The 16541-nt window shown below is 46.2% G+C and overlaps 1 protein-coding gene across 1 annotated transcript in view; it reads right to left on the reverse strand.

The window, feature by feature from the left end:
* The window catches only part of ARHGEF28 (Rho guanine nucleotide exchange factor 28), a 131068-nt gene that overhangs the window by 96821 nt on the left and 17706 nt on the right, over positions 1-16541 (reverse strand). The window contains exons 3-4 of the mRNA XM_040655648.2: positions 4462-4609; positions 2363-2656 (exon numbers count right to left, since the gene is read on the reverse strand). Coding sequence (XP_040511582.1) covers positions 2363-2656; positions 4462-4609 — 442 coding nt within the window. The remainder of the gene's footprint in view (positions 1-2362; positions 2657-4461; positions 4610-16541) is intronic.

Here is a 16541-nt window from a genome sequence, read left to right on the forward strand (position 1 = left end):
GTAGCTTTGAAAACTGAAAGAAACAGCAATTTAGTCTCACAGGCACGAGATCTGAGCCAGTGATGGGCCATACCACCCAAAATCTATCAGAATATCAATGCTGAAAGGAATATCCAGACATTGTCAGGTGCCAAGACATTATGGAACCTTCAGGGCAAGAAGCTGTAGGAGCATCTGCTACTCCTCCAGCATGCACAGGGCTTGCTCTGCCACACGCAACCAACCCATGGCTTTGGGACAAAAACACTGGGACAGAGACTGTGAGTGTGTGCAACATGAGTCAGTGCTTCTACCACTCAAGTTAAAAAGAATATGGCTATGAGACAAAGGAAAAATATGCTTTCAGAAAAGAAGGGATTCGGGAGATGACAAAAGGTTATATGGACTTCTTGAAAAAGACCAAAAAAGATGAACTCGATGACCAAACAGAAAAAAAATACTAATAATATTTTGAAAAGATCTATGCAGAGATTTTTGAACTAAAATGCTGAATAATCAGTTACTGTAGGTGAGATGCCCTCCTACCAAGCTGTCTGTACTCACTCTGAGACAGCATCTTATTTCTGTACAGGGTTGTAACCAGATAGTTGAGATACCCAGGCCACTCTTTCAAGAGATGGATTTCAAGAACCCTTCAGACACATGGCCCAAAAGGCCAGGAGTTAAGACTTACTTTCTCTGGGTCTGGAAGACTCTCCACCAGATACCAGCATTACCACAGACACAGCAAACTCATCCCAAAGGCCAGGATCCATTTTGTCCTGGTTCAGCCTCAGTCTTCTCTATGGTACCACGACAATCCTACCACAGTACATTTACTGTGCTGCACAAACCCTGACCAAAGATCCCTGCTTCATTTATCAGCAATGAGTAAGGTATGGATGGCAATGTGACCCCCCAGTTAGACACACACTCCCTCAGAGAGGCTGGAACAACCACTGAGTCAGCATGCTTTTAACAACTAGCATAACTAAAGGCTCAAAAATCACACAGCTGTGTATCAGCTGCCCCAGCAGAGCTCTGCCTAGTACTGACTGTACACCAGACCTATAATACACCCCACTGAAACTTCCCATATTTCAGGCAAACAGGTAAGCAGCTAGCTTTGCCTGAACATCTCTGATTAGCTGAGGTATCCTGATGATACTTTCTGTCCAGACTTCAGGTTGTTTTGATGAAAAGCTTAGCAAAGTATGTGCAAAACTACAGCTGATTTCTTCGGGCTTTCAATCAAGGTCTTCACTGCTCCAACAGTCACTCCAGCTGTTGAGCAATGTGAACAAATATTTACTACACACCAGAATGAAACAAGTGAAGTCAATCTCTAGCCAATATTTGAGTGAGGCTCTGTATTTGTTTTTATATCTCTTGAAAGAGCTGTTTACAGCAGACAGACAAAACCCACCCTTCTCTTGAGGAAGGCAGTAGCAGATTTCAAGCTACCTGTCATTAAGAATTAGGAAGATTTAAGACAGGAAAAAATACCTCACCCAAAGAAATGGGCTAAGCGTTGTGTTTTTAGTTCCCAAAAGCTTGCATCAATCTCTCTTTTAGTTTGGCTCATATGGAAACTGCCTGTTCTCCAACTTCCAGCAGCTTAAAGTACTAAAAGGAAAACAGCCAGAAGTACCAAATTTTCAATGAAAAACATGTGAAGCCATCAAGTTTAACACTGTTTCCAACCTCAGCTATAAATCAGCTCAGTCTGCAAAAAAAATTATACTCTTCAGCAAAACCTAATCGCAGCCTTAAGTCTGCAGTGAAACATAAAACAGGGCAAATTTCACCTGATTTTGTTACAGTACAATAGCATACCCTAATGTAAGGTTTCATTTATATTTTCCTTCTACTTCCTATAAAAAAAAAAACCACAAAATTTGTTAAACAATACTCTGCCTGAATGATCAAAGTTGTAAATAAAGCATAGATGCTGACAGAACTGTGATAAACAGTATATTTACTTTACAAAACAATTCTGTTTTATGGAGGTATACTTCTTCTCCTTTTCCTTTGCACAATTAAAACATTTCACTTGGTAGGAATCATGGTGGAGATACTCCACTACTACAATTCTTGTTTATGTTTTTAAAACTGACAGCATTTAAATCTTGCAAAGGTGATGTCTATTTATGAAAAGAACTTCTTCCACAGTGAGTCGAGGTACAAAAATCTTCTAAACAAAATGAGTTACAATACCCAGTATTATCCTTTTCAAGCCTCTGGCCACAAACCAAATCTCTGACTTCTACTCTTGTACATAATATTTTATCATCATAACCACAAAATAAAGCAGAAGGGTTGGGAACCTCTGCAGCAAGCCACCACTAGAAGCCTTTCAACTTAACAATAAATAAAATCTTACCTCCTTCATAGCAGCTTCCGAGGATGCTCCACGTTGATGGCAATTCTTCGTGAGCAATGGCCATTGTCAAATCAGTATCCAGGGACTGAAGATCTTTTACTGTTAGTCCAAACTTATCCAGTAACACCTTGTGACTTGTGGTACTGATGCACTCTGTGTGACTGATCAGAAAACGAGACAGCTTGCAAGACAAGTTCTCCCTGTAAGTGACAGGACAGCTGCCAAGGGCCACAGGTGAGGATCCCCTTGAATACATTAACACAGAGACAGAGACTGCTTCCTGGCATCCATGGCCTAAAATCATAACATAAATTAATCATTAAAACTGTTTTTGTTTAGAAAATACATTCGTTTTTCTTCTTTTTCAGTCGTCTATGATGGAGTATCAAGAATAATTTCATTCTTCCCTCCATCAACTTATTTTAGGGCATCCACCAAACACTTTTTGTGTTCAGCTTGGATCTGGACAGCCAGGTTCCCTGGTTTTACTGACAGTTCATTGTAAAGGCAATCTTTTCTAGGTGAAGGTTCTTCATCTCAGCGGAATATGAAGTGACGTGACCAGAGGGAAATGCCACAAACAAAAACAGGAAAATATCTGGTTAAGAATTACGAAAAACAAGGTATCAATAAAAGATATCACTGTAGCCTGCAACACAAACTCTAAGGAATTTATCTATTTATTAACACCCATTTTGTACCCACCCAGCATTTCCATGTGGGACAAAATCTAGATGCTCTTAACAAATGCATGGTTTGTACCATAAGCAGGCTTGATTAAATGCTGATCAACTGCCCAACCTACAACCAGGACCCTCAAAGCCCAAGGGAGTCTCCCACTCAAAAATCTTATGTACCTCATACATCTTTCCTCCTTCTCTGCCATCTCATCAGGGACAGATATCACACATCTGTAAGAGGTGCACACTGTACACACAGCTCCCACTGGAGAGCTAACCATGAGGTACTACGTGTGTAAAGCTAGACATCACAAAACAGGCCCCCAGAACGCTACGAACTTAAGCAATCCATTAGCTGCTGAAGCCAGCATGTGGTTACCACATCTGCAGCTGTTTCTGAAGTGCTGTGCATTCCCTTATGTTTAATTCGGCTGCTATAAAACACCAACTAGAATAGGGATATACGTTAACCTCTTCATTTTCATCTGTTGATGGCTTCTATTGAGATCAGGCAGAGGATTAAGCATTGTCTGTTGCCTCCTGTTTTTATTTCTACCTGAGAAGTAATCAGGTAGCAGTGCCATTTCACGCCTTTCAAAAAAATGGCTTTGCTACGCTGTGAGCACCTAGCACTGCATTTTCCATCAGATAACAAATATTTACTATTTACAAACTCAAGCAGCCACCACGTAACTATGGCAAATGTTCCCTTTTCGTTCTAGTTACTACTTAGTGCGCTAGTTACTTTCACACTCTGAATCTCCCTTAGAAAACAAGGACAAAGAACAAGCAGAATCTACCATGTAGGTACACTACATTTATAGTCACCTACTCCCACAGACAGGATACAAAATACGTAGTAAAGACAATAACCAGGGTTTATGCCACAACAGCAAGGGGGACAATGCCAAGGCAGACCTTGTTGTGAGGGAACCCACATCATCCTCTCGCAGCAAGGCACCCCCAGGCAGTTCTCCCCATGGCTCTGCAGAGCTTCAAGAAACCTGGGCAGCTGCCAGGTGAGCCCTGCAAGCCAGGCTGACTGCTGCCTCAAGGGAAAGCGCAGACTTCTGCAGGTGTTACAGTACCAAGGGGTAAACAATAGGCTGGATTTGTTGAATGGAATTAAGTAAGTCAGACTAAAAATTTTGCCATGCCTGAAAATGCACTTTTATGCACATCCAACTGTGCATGCCCAGGAAAGTTCCCGTCTCTGCCTGACACCGTGTCAGTGCAGACAACTATGAATGGCAGCACCACCTGTGGCCAGCCAAACACAGCCTGCATCCTGCGAGCCATCACTCAATTCCCACATTCACTATAAAGCCATAAAACGCAGTTACTCAAAACATCCAAATGTACCTAGCTTCAAAAGGGCGCTGGAGTATTGCTAAGAGATGAAACACAAATAGCACTCACCTGGAACAAGGGACTGAAGAGCATTGTCACCAATACGCTCAGCAAACATTATGTGCCTCTTCATGGATCCATCATAAACAAAGTAGAACTCAGCATCTTCCGGGAGGTAAATGCCTTTGTCAAATTTTGCACTTATAGTCACCTGTCCCTGAAAAATGAATAAGCTTTCATAAACACCCAAGAACTTTCCCATCTCCAACAAATCCACGAACACATACTTCTGTTGCAATCTTACCACAACCTTTTCAGCCGTACTACACAAAACCTGAAGGTTTTACTTCCACTTTGAAGATAACACTGTTTTTATGCCTGTACAAGCAAAGGTGATGTAAGAATTTGCCTTTAAACAATGCATTTTATTTAATTCCTTTCATCTTGATCTATTCAAACATATGTGAATTTTAATTAAAAATGCCTCAGAGCGAGCAAGTCAATGGATCTGAGTATTTTGCTCTTTACAAAAACACCCTTTGTGTTAAAAAAAAAAAGAATTAAAAGTGCCTGAAATATTTTAGACTTCGTTTACAAAACAAAAGTACTGATGTAATTCTACCACTGGGTTTTAAAGAATACGAGTCCCCAGATATCTGTCCAAGTGTGTTGTTTTTCAATATTTTGTTTTCTTTGTAGTAAACAGAGCAACCAGCCAAGAAAATCCTGTCATACAATGGCTTCAAAAAAAAGAGCAGGAAAAGGATCTGAGAAGCACGAAACAATAACAAGTGTCTGACTTGTCTATGGGAGGAAACTCAGATGAAGCTGTATTTCCTCAAGGTGGAGGACAGCTTGCTCCAACACTGCTCATGGCTGCCATGGTTCCTTCATAATTGTCCAAACTGGAGCTTTCCGGAAAACGTAATGCAGAATATTTCACCCTTTTATACTTCCACAGGATGCCTCTGCCACCCCTACTCTACAGTTACCACAGCACAAACTCTATCGCCTGTAAAGGGCAGTGTGCCAGAAGCCAGCATCAAAGCACACTGTGGCACCATAGAAATGTCCATGGCTGAAAGGCACAGTTACACCCGACTGCTCTGACAGGCACCAGGCTTCTTCCCATGTTCATTATATAACAAACGAGTCTTTTTGTTCAAATATGCTGAATAACTTGTGATGGCTCTGGAAAAAGAAGCGCACGGCTGTTTCATTGTCCTCACAACCACCAGCATCCTGCAGTGGTGCACAGTACTCCCCAAGGTCTGCATGCTCACCTCTCTGCACTGAGCCCCTGGTGTGCCCTGAAATGCCTCATCTTTGACCACGCTTCCTAAGGATTCTCCATTGTCACTCCAAACAATGCCAATCCTGATTTTTTTTTCCTCTCCAATACAAATGAGTGTATGGGGCTGAGTGGTAGAAATGACTTTCGGTCATACAGTATCTTCCTTAAATAGGACTGTCCTTGCAGGGTTCGATGAATGCCACTTTCAGAGATGAATGCTGAGAGCAAACATGCCTGTCATCCCAGAATCTGACATGCATCTCTTTTCAGCCTGAAGTGCTACTATAACTGCCAAGTGTTTCCTCCTAACTTCTTCTGGTCTTTAAGCTGTTATACATAGAATTGCTTCTCTTATGTCTACTAATAATTGTAATTTACCATCCTTTTAAAACATTATTTCATCTTTTTATGTTAGGTGAAAACAGCCTTTTTTATCAGTTGAATAATACCATGGATGGCTACTATAGGGATATAGAAACAGTAATCCCAGACATAGCTTGGGTTGCACCAAGGATTACTCCAGTTCGAGCTCTGCTGTGAGCAGCCTGGTGCACAGGAGCACACTGCTTTCTTCCACATGGACCATCACTTACAGACCACCTCTGAATCCTCTTGCAGAACTACACAGCCAGCCAGCTGTCACACTGCACCAACTGCAAGAAATAAGGGAAGTACTCTGCAGCAGCATTTCTCATTTTATAAGCCTATTATTTTAATTAAAAAAAAAAAAAAGAATCAAGCTTAAAATGTAGCTGTTGTCTTACACGGGACCATAAGATAAAAAATGTCAATTTAGACTCAATAAAGAGAGGAACACTTAAGAAACACTAATCATATTGCTTACTGTTTACAGTTTCACAACCTCTTATCTTATGAAGTGTGCAGGGAAAAAATACAGGGAATATAGCAGAAAGCTCATGAGGAAGATGTTTTTTTTTTTTCATAATCCATACCTTACAACTCTCCAGAATTAGAAATTACTAGTAACTTAAGGAAAGATTTTAAGGAGGAAAGGCAAACAATTATGTGATTCATTTGGAAAATCCTATCTGATTCAAAAAGAGGATTAAACCATCTTCTACCAGACAGACCTCAAAGATAAAATACTTTCATAGTGGGATACTAAGCTACATAATTCTTGATGCTGGATCAATTATTTCACAAAATACAAGTTCCTGTCATATTCACCAGCACTTCCAATTTGCCATCACATCCATCCCATCTTTAGACATCCTCATATCACAATGCTTAATTCCACTGCCTTTGTCTCTACTGTCTCTAAAACATTAGTGTTTCAGTTTGTTGTTCAGGCCACGCTGTTTTTTTCTCTAGTTTCAAATTCTCTCTTTTTTTTTCACCTTGGTACATTTACATCTCCCCTTCTGACAACCTGAAAAGCTTCCGCAGTGTCACTAGACTGCTGGAGTTCATCCCTACACTGTCACCCTCTCCTAGCCTCCCACTGCTGTGCACAGCACTCATCCCACCCTGCCATTTCCTCCTCATCCTCTCCTCTGAACTGCAGCCTTCGAAAGGAAGCTAATACCACATTTAAGCCTGAATGCTTAAGCACCTCTTCCTTTACTTCAGTCTTCCTTTAATTTAGAATTACGTCTACTTACTCTCTGAGGGTAAAGCAATACTTCTGTTAATAGCATCAGTGATCTACAGGCTGCAGTAGAAATGGAGCCCATAGCATTGAGTGCAACAAGAAGGAAGAACCTCATACTATGTTTGATCGACTCCCTTTTTATCTTTGCAAAATCTTTTTAATATTTTAATACAATTATTTTATTGCTAATATAATGATCCCAGATGTTGTGTGTATAGCAGACATACAGTCTATATCCTTGCATATTCACACATACAATAAAGAAAAAAAAAAGTACTGCAATACAGCTAAACAGTATTACATGTGCCTGGCAGAGGTGACTGCACCCACAGTCCATTTGCAGTGTAGGCACAACTATGCCTAATTGCCAAATTAGTCTCACTTTTCTCATCCACTTTCATCCAGACTTTGCTGGCAGAGGTTCAGTAGTTACGCACATGATAACAAGAGTATCACCAAACTTTAATATCACTGAATTTTGAAGATATGAAATCATCTTCAAAATTGCTGCTATTAGAAGTGTATCGGTGTGTGCCTACGCAGCGAGAGAGGACTGCAACTAGCATGCTGTTTGTTTCATCCCCATGAAGCCAACTTTGTTACCAGAACTGCTCTTTCCTTCAAAGATCATCAGCAGCCAACTCCAGAAGATTCCCAAGTAGAAACAGCTGGATGCTCTTGAGGGATGAGGCCCCTCCATATTGCCGCTGGAAAGGGCAGAAGGATTCACCCACCTCAAGACAGAATGACATGCAGCCTCTTCGGGCAGAGAAGAGGAGATGAGAAGAAAATCTGTCCGCTTGTGTATAATTGTATTTAAATGCAGACATTCAAGGGCAGTGACTTTGCCAAGCTCTGTACACAGGCAAGCCAGTGCCTTAATGAGAGCTGTCGGTGTCACCGGAATCAGCTGAATGTTTTTGTCCACAATTTCAATCAACTCACTGAACAAATCTGTGCCAAAAAACATCTCCTGAGGATGATGTGCCAACATTGGTCACCTCTGGGGAAGCCAATGGTTGGCAGACGACAATCAGGGGAAAAAAAACAATAATGCTTAGACAGGGTATCCTAGGACACATAAAAAACAACCTGGATGGATTACCAATATACATACGTTGTAAGTAAAACCTAATTTCAGAGCCACAACTACTTTGGTGTTTTGTCTTGTTTTTTGTTTGTTTGTTTGTTTTGTTCTGTTTTCTTTTAGCAGATATTAAAGCATTAGAAAGATGCAAACAGCTTCAAAGACCAGTACCAGCTTGATTTCCTTCTGCTTCACTGCACACATAGCATAAGCTCTACTAGGCAGAAACCCAGGACGCTAACACTACTCTTTAAAATCTTTCCTAAGTAAGCAACAGCACAGCACAACACCAGCAGTTCCACAGGAAACTCCGGCATTCATGGAAAATATTTGTTTGGTTGCATTATTACTGAATCCTGTAAAATCACTTGCTCCACTGCTTCCAAATCCATATTGTAACATGTGAGCAAAGCACCTTCTTTAGTGTGCAAAAACCTCTGCCACTGACCCATCACTCAAGTATGAGGTGATTAAAATTATAGCTATCAGCATTTAAAAGTGGGTAATTAAGCTCTAACTTGCAGATAGCCAAAACAACAGAATAAAAAAAAAAAAAAAAGATGATACACACACAACCTGAAGCAGAGACATGCTCCTAGCAAGTGTTGTTTGTTCTGAGACCGTTTCAGACTCTGAAGCTGGACACACACTGTATGGCATGTTCATTTTAAAACCGTATGTGTTCCTAACTACAGGACCAATTTAGGCCCGATGGTTATCCTTTCAGTAGTAAAACCCAAACTAGCTGAGTAACACTGGCACTTCACTTTTAGAAATTCAGTCAGTGGCCCAAATATACAGTGGCGGTGAGATCATGGATGCAAAGGACTCCTCTGAGCCAGATTCCCAAGCATCTACTAATTGTTAGGAAGCTCTGCTTTTGACATTATTTTCACAAGTTCATTTGTCAATTCAACCTCTCCCCCACTCTTTACTCTCCTTAACAAGCTTAATTATATCCAAATGAACATAGAAAAACATAAGATAGACTTACAGGTTTATGCCTATGTGTAGGCAAGTTTAAACATGCTTCTGAGCTTTCACATGGAGATTAAGGTTGTTCAATTTCGTTTTATCAAAGCAACGGAAAGGATGTGCCCCCTTCGCCGTGGAATCATAGAAAATAAATCTAATAGAATGAATATCATAGAATATGAATATCATAGAATATTTAGGCACATATGAGACAAAGAGGTGATTCCAGACAGCCAGAATGGCTTCATCAAGGGCAGATCTTGCCTGACCAATCTGTTGGCCTTCTGAGACGGAGAGATGGCTTCAGTGAATGGGGGAAGGGTGATGGATTCTATCTACCTGGACTTCTGCAAGGCCTTTGACATGGTCCCTCACCACATCCTTCTCTCTAGATTGGAGAGGTGTGGATTTGAAGGATGGACTGTTTAGTGGATTAGGCATTGGCTGGCTGGATGCAGCCAAAGGGTTGTGATCAATGGTTCTGTGTCAGGGTGGAGGCCGGTCACAAGCGGTGTCCCTCAGGGGTCAGTCCTGGGACCGGTGCTCTTCAGCATCTTCATCAATGACACAGACGATGGCATCGAGTGCACCCCCAGCAAGTTTGCAGATGACACCAAGCTGAGCGATGCAGTCGATACGTTGGAAGGAAGGGAAGCCACCCAGAGGGACCTGGACAGGCTGGAGAAGTGGACCCATGAGAACCTAGTGAGGTACAATAAGGCCAGGTGCAGGGTGATGCACTTGGGCTGGGGCAATCCCAGCTATTTACTGGGAGATTTATTACACTGGGAGAGGAATCTCTTGAGAGCAGCCCTGCGGAGAAGGACTTCGGGGTCCTGGTGGACGAGAAGCTGGACATGAGCCAGCAGTGTGCGCCTGCAGCCTGGAAGGCCAACTGTGTTCTAGGCTGCATTTAAAAAAGGGGTGGCCAGCAGGGAGAGGGAGGTGATAGTGCCCCTCTACTCAGCTCTTCTGAGGCCCATCTGGAGTACTGCGTCCAGGCCTGGGGCCCCCAGTTCAGGAAGGACGTGAAGCTATTGGAGCAGGTCTAGAGAAGGGCCACTAAGATGATCAGAGGGCTGGAGCACCTCTCCTATGAGGAAAGGTTGAGGGAGCTGGGCTTATTTAGCTTGGAGAAGAGAAGGCTCCAGGGAGATCTCATTGCAGCCTTCAAGTACTTGAAGGGAGCATATAAACAGGAGGGGGAACAGCTGTTTACAAGAGTGGATAGTGATAGGGCAAGAGGGAATGGTTTCAAACTAAGACAGGGGAGGTTTAGGTAAGATATTGAAATGAAGATTTTCACACAGAGGGTGGTGACGCACTGGAACAGGTTGCCCAGGGAGGTTGTGGATGCCCCATCCCTGGAGGCATTCAAGGCCAGGCTGGATGTGGCTCTGGGCAGCCTGGCCTGGTGGTTGGCGACCCTGCACACAGTAGAGTGGTTGAAACTAGATGATCACTGTGGTCCTTTTCAACCCAGGCCATTCTATGATTCTATGATTCTATGACTCCATGAATATCCCAAGGATATTGGAAAGGACCCACAAGGATCATCAAGTCCAACCCCTCACTCCACAAAGGACCACCCAAATGCAGACTCCTTCATCTGCAGCAGCTCAGGGCTACGCCCACTGGCCTGGGCAGCCCATTCCATGCCCACCGCCCTCTGGTGCAGACTCTTTCCCCAACCCCCAGCTGCCCCTCCCCAGACACAGCTCCATGCCATTCCCTCGGGCCCTGTCGCTGTCACCTGAGAGCTTAGCTCAGTGCTGCCCTCTGCTCCCTGTGAGGAGCTGCAGCTGCCATGAGGGCTGCCTTCAACCTGCTCTGCTCTGGGCTGAGAACACCCAGAGACCTCAGCTGTTCCTCAAACAATGCGCCCTCAGATCCTTCCCCATCTCCCTATCCCTCCTTTGGACACTCTAATACCATCTCATGTAGTGGCACCTAAACCTGCACCAAGTGCTGGAGGTGAGGCCACACAACGCAAAGTGGGACAGTTGCTGCCCTCACCTCGCAGCGCTGGGACTGACACACCCCAGGGTATAGTTGAATCTTCTGGCTGCCAGAACTGCTGCGTGTTACTGGCTCAGATTCCATTTGCAATCAAACCAGATCCCTTTTTGAGGGTCAGCACTCCAACCGCTCAACCCCCAGTCTGTGCACAGTGGCAGGGGTACCCCATGTAAGGTGCAGAACCTAGCGCTTCCTCTTCTTCAACCAGAAGGGGACTCAATCCAGCCAATGCAAACAAGGCAGACAGGCAGGGGGCACAACTCCAGCCAGCCAGCCAAGGCAGGCAGGCAGGGGCCATGACTCCAGCCAGCCAGTCTAGGCAGGCAGGCAGGTGCCATGACTCCAGCCAGCAAGCCAGCCAGCCAAGGCAGGCAAGCAGAGGCCGTGACTCCAGCCAGCCAGTCTAGGCAGGCAGGCAGGCAGGCAGGCAGGGGCCCTGACTCCAGCCAACCAGTCTAGGCAGGCAGGCAGGCAGGCAGGGGCCACAACTCCAGCCAGTCAGCAAGCCAGTCAGGGCAGGCAGGCAGGGGCCGTGACTCCAGCCAGCCAGCCAGCCAAGGCAGGCAAGACAGGCAGGCAGGCAGGCAACAAGGAGCGCTGACAGATGATGGAAAGCGGCTCAGCTATCACCTCTGCCAGTTCCCTCAGCACTCTCGGGTGAATCTCATCTGGCCCCATGGACTTGTGGCAGTCCAGTAGGAGCAGTAGGCCTCTGACTGTGTCCTCCTGAATCGTGGGGGGTTTAGTCTGCTCCCCATCCAAGACTCCCAGGTCAGAGAGTGGAGTACCCTGAGGATAAGCGGTCTGATCTTTAAAGACAGACGTCAAGAAGGCATTCAGAACCTCTGCCTTTTCCTTATCCTCAGTGGTCACATTCCCAGCCTCATTCAGTAAAGAATGAAGATTTAGACAGCACACTGCATCTGGAGATCAGGAGCCAACCTCATTTTAGCCAGACCTTGGTGCAAGGCCTTTCTATCCTCAAGGGAGTCAACACTCCACCCAACTTAGCATCATCCACAAATTTATTAACACAACTTCCAGATCTTTCTTGTAATCAACAGTAAAAACAATAAAGAGAAATGGCCTTAAAATGGAGCTCTGCAGAATCCCACTGCTGTCAAATAGGGCAAAAGCTCCCCATCTGTCAGGCCAAAGCTCCCCATCAACCAATACAGCCACATTTTGGTTATCAAGGGACATTCTTAGGGACACATCACCATGGCCTTATGATGTCATGAGCCACCCCCCTAACAACAGCTATAAGAATGGGGACCCTGACAACAGAACGCCAGCTGTGATGCAAGGCAGCCAGCCAATAAAGGCAGACAGGCCAGCCAAGGTGGGGAGGGGCCCTGACTCCAGCCAGCCAGCCAGCCAGCCAAGTCAGGCAGGCAGGCAGGGGCTGCAACTCCAGCCAGCCAGTCTAGGGAGGCAGGCAGGGGCTCCAACTCCAGCCAGCCAGCCAAGGCAGGCAGGCAGGGGCTGCAACTCCAGCCAGCCAGCCAAGGCAGGCAGGCAGGGGCCCTGACTCCAGCCAGCCAGTCTAGGCAGGCAGGCAGGGGCCACAACTCCAGCCAGTCAGCGAGCCAGCCAAGGCAGGCAGGCAGGGGCCACAGCTCCAGCCAGCCAGTCTAGGCAGGCAGGCAGGCAGGGGCTGCAACTCCAGCCAGCCAACCAAGGCAGGCAGGGGCCTTGACTCCAGCCAGCCGGTCTAGGCAGGCAGGAAGGCAGGCAGGAGCCACAACTCCAGCCAGTCAGCGAGCCAGCCAAGGCAGGCAGGCAGGGGCCATGACTCCAGCCAGCCAGCCAGCCAAGGCAGGCAGGCAGGGGCCCTGACTCCAGCCAGTCAGCCAAGGCAGGCAGGCAGGGGCCGTGACTCCAGCCAGCCAGTCTAGGTAGGCAGGCAGGGGCTGTGACTCCAGCCAGCCAGCCAAGGCAGGCAGGCAGGGGCCACAACTCCAGCCAGCCAGCCAAGGCAGGCAGGCAGGGGCCATGACTCTAGACAGCCAGCCAAGGCAGGCAGGCAGGGGCTGCAACTCCAGCCAGCCAGCCAAGGCAGGCAGGCAGGGGCCATGACTCCAGCCAGCCAGTCTAAGCAGGCAGGGGCCACAACTCCAGCCAGCCAGCCAAGGCAGGCAGGCAGGCAGGGGCTGCAACTCCAGCCAGCCAAGGCAGGCAGGCAGGGGCCTTGACTCCAGCCAGCTGGTCTAGGCAGGCAGGCAGGCAGGCAGGAGCCACAACTCCAGCCAGTCAGCGAGCCAGCCAAGGCAGGCAGGCAGGCAGGGGCCGCAACTCCAGCCAGTCAGCCAAGGCAGGCAGGCAGGGGCCGTGACTCCAGCCAGTCAGCCAAGGCAGGCAGGCAGGAGCTGCGACTCCTGCCAGCAAGCCAAGGCAGGCAGGCAGGCACCGCAATGAGAGCCAGGGAGGCAAAATAATAAATAAATAAATAAATAAATAAATAAATAAAAACTGTCCTTCGTCATGGCTGGTTTCTCATGACAATGCTGGGGTAGATCCTCGTCTTTAAGTTTATGTAGTGCTCAGTCCGTCAGACGTGACTTGTAGGGGAAGTGAATTTACAGGCAAATGGCACTTCTACTGAGATCAGCCTGCCAGTATCTTACTTACATTTACATTCAATGCAAGTAGCTAGGCTTTACTTAGAATCACGGAATCATAGAATCACAACAGTTGGAAAAGACCCACAGGATCATCCCGTCCAACCATTCACCCATCACCAATGGTTCTCACTAAACCACGTCCCTCAGCGCAACGTCCAAACCATTCCTTCAGCACTTCCAGGGTCGGTGACTCTCTGGGCAGCCCATTCCAGTGCCCGGCCACCCTTTCAGAGAAGTAGTATGTCCTAACGTCCAGCCTGAACCTCCCCTGGCGCAGTTTGAAGCCATTCCCTCTAGTTCTATCACTAGTCACACGAGAGAAGAGGCCGTCCCCCACCTCGCTACGACCTCCCTTCAGGTAGTTAAAGAGAGCAATAAGGTCTCCCCTGAGCCTCCTCTTCTCCAGACTGAACAATCCCAGCTCCTTCAGCCGCTCCTCATAAGGCCTGTGCTCCAGACCCCTCACCAGCTTTGTTGCCCTTCTCTGGACACGCTCCAGGGTCTCAATGTCTTTCTCACAGTGAGGGGCCCGAAACTGGACACAGTACTCAAGGTGCAGCCTTGGCAGGCAAGGCAAGCAGGCAGGGGCCGTGACTCCAGTCAGCCAGTCTAGGCAGGCAGGCAGGCAGGCGCTGCAACTCCAGCCAGCCAGCCAGCCTGTCAAGTCCTGCAGGCAGGAGCCGCAACTCCAGCCAGCTAGCCAACGCCAGCAGACTGGCAGGCAGGGGCTTTGACTACAGCCAGCTAGCGAAGGCAAGAAGTCAGGCACAGGCCATGACTCCAGCCAGCCAAGGGAGGCAGGCAGGCAGGTGCCATGACTCCAGCCAGCCATCCAAGGCAGCCAAGGCAGGCAGGCAGGGGCCTTGACAGTCCTACTTCAAACACATTAAAGCTGTGACCACCCGGCATAAAGCAGAGGGGAATGGAGGTACAAAATCTTTCAGACAGTGGCATGGCAGCACACAGGCATGCAGGACAGGCAACAGGGAGATGGTGACATCTGATCCCTGCTGCACATCACCGTGCCTTCTTAATCTGCCCTTTACCCAAATAGAGATTCTTCCTTTCCAAATTCATTTAGATAATATCTCCTTCTCCACTAGGAACCAGCTCTAGCAAAGCTGATACAATGAAAAACCATGTCTCCAGGGGTCTGCCAGGCCCAGCCCATCGTGCTAGACAATGCTGAATATTTAACAGCTGAACCCTATTCTTCTGTACACAGCATGCATAAATCTATGTTCCCAGCAACCTTTTACCATAGAAATAATTACTTCCGTTCTGAGATATACTTAGCACACACACTCAAGTATCCTAAAAAAGTCTTTATGAACTATTATAAGAAACATAATAGCTTGGGAAATTGTGTATGAACACAGTGTTTTCAATAATATTATCTGTGAGTACAATAGGACAAGCAGACCTCACAGTCACATTTACTTGTATTAAGTAAAATATCTATGCACAGGGGTATTAAAGGTCTTTTTTGCTTTTCCCCCCCCCCCCCCAAAAATGCAAGTCCCAGCATCTCAAAGTGAATCTGTTTCTGCAGGCATCTGTTGCCTGCACTAAGGGGGCTTTTACGACCCATGTCAGCTGCCACTACAGTGTAACATAGATACACACCCTAAAAGGGGGCATTGAAGCATGAACTCTGTTAGGCTGACAGGCAGCCTTATTTCAGAATCATATTCACTTCAGGTAATTAAAGTCAGTGCATTGAAACGGTTGTCCAACTTAACAGTTGTAAGACAAGACCTCACAGTGATGCACCAAAGGTAAGGTCAGGAGGTAAAGTAATTTATAGCACTACAACATGAAAGACATGAGAATGTAATCACTAATAGCCTCATTTTCACACAGTCTTTTCAAGACCGGGTGGTCTGTTTTGTTGTATCTGAATACAAATGCATTAAAACATTTCTTCAGTGTTCAAAAGACTCACTTTGGAAAATCTTGCTATCTGGTGAATTTTCAAAATATATTTTACTGTGATTAGGAGGGGCATGATAGTTTCCCAGAGCAGCCACTCAATGATCTTTGTAATAAAGCTTAGCTGCAACAACCAGTACTTGAAGGGAGCATATAAGCAGGAGGGGGAACAGCTGTTTACAAGAGTGGATAGTGACAGGACAAGGGGGAATGCTTTCAAACTAAAACAAGGAAGGTTTAGGTTAGATATTAGGAGGAAGTTTTTCACACAGAGGGTGGTGACGCACTGGAACAGGTTGCCCAAGGAGGCTGTGGATGCCCCATCCCTGGAGGCATTCCAGGCCAGGCTGGATGTGGCTCCGGGCAGCCTGGTCTGGTGGTTGGTGACCCTGCACATAGCAGAGGGGTTGAAACTCAATGACCTTTGAGGTCCCTTTCAACCCAGGCCATTCTATGATTCTGTGATGATGATAAAAGACAACAAAGTAGCAACAGAGAAACTGTTAATACAACAACAGTTGTTTAACACACAAAAAAAAATTACCGAAGTCATTAATCATGTGGACAAAGTAGTAAGCATGCCTTTCCTAATGTTCAGTGATATTT

Source organism: Gallus gallus, chromosome Z, assembly GCF_016699485.2.
Source record: "Gallus gallus isolate bGalGal1 chromosome Z, bGalGal1.mat.broiler.GRCg7b, whole genome shotgun sequence".
Lineage (NCBI taxonomy): Eukaryota > Metazoa > Chordata > Aves > Galliformes > Phasianidae > Gallus > Gallus gallus.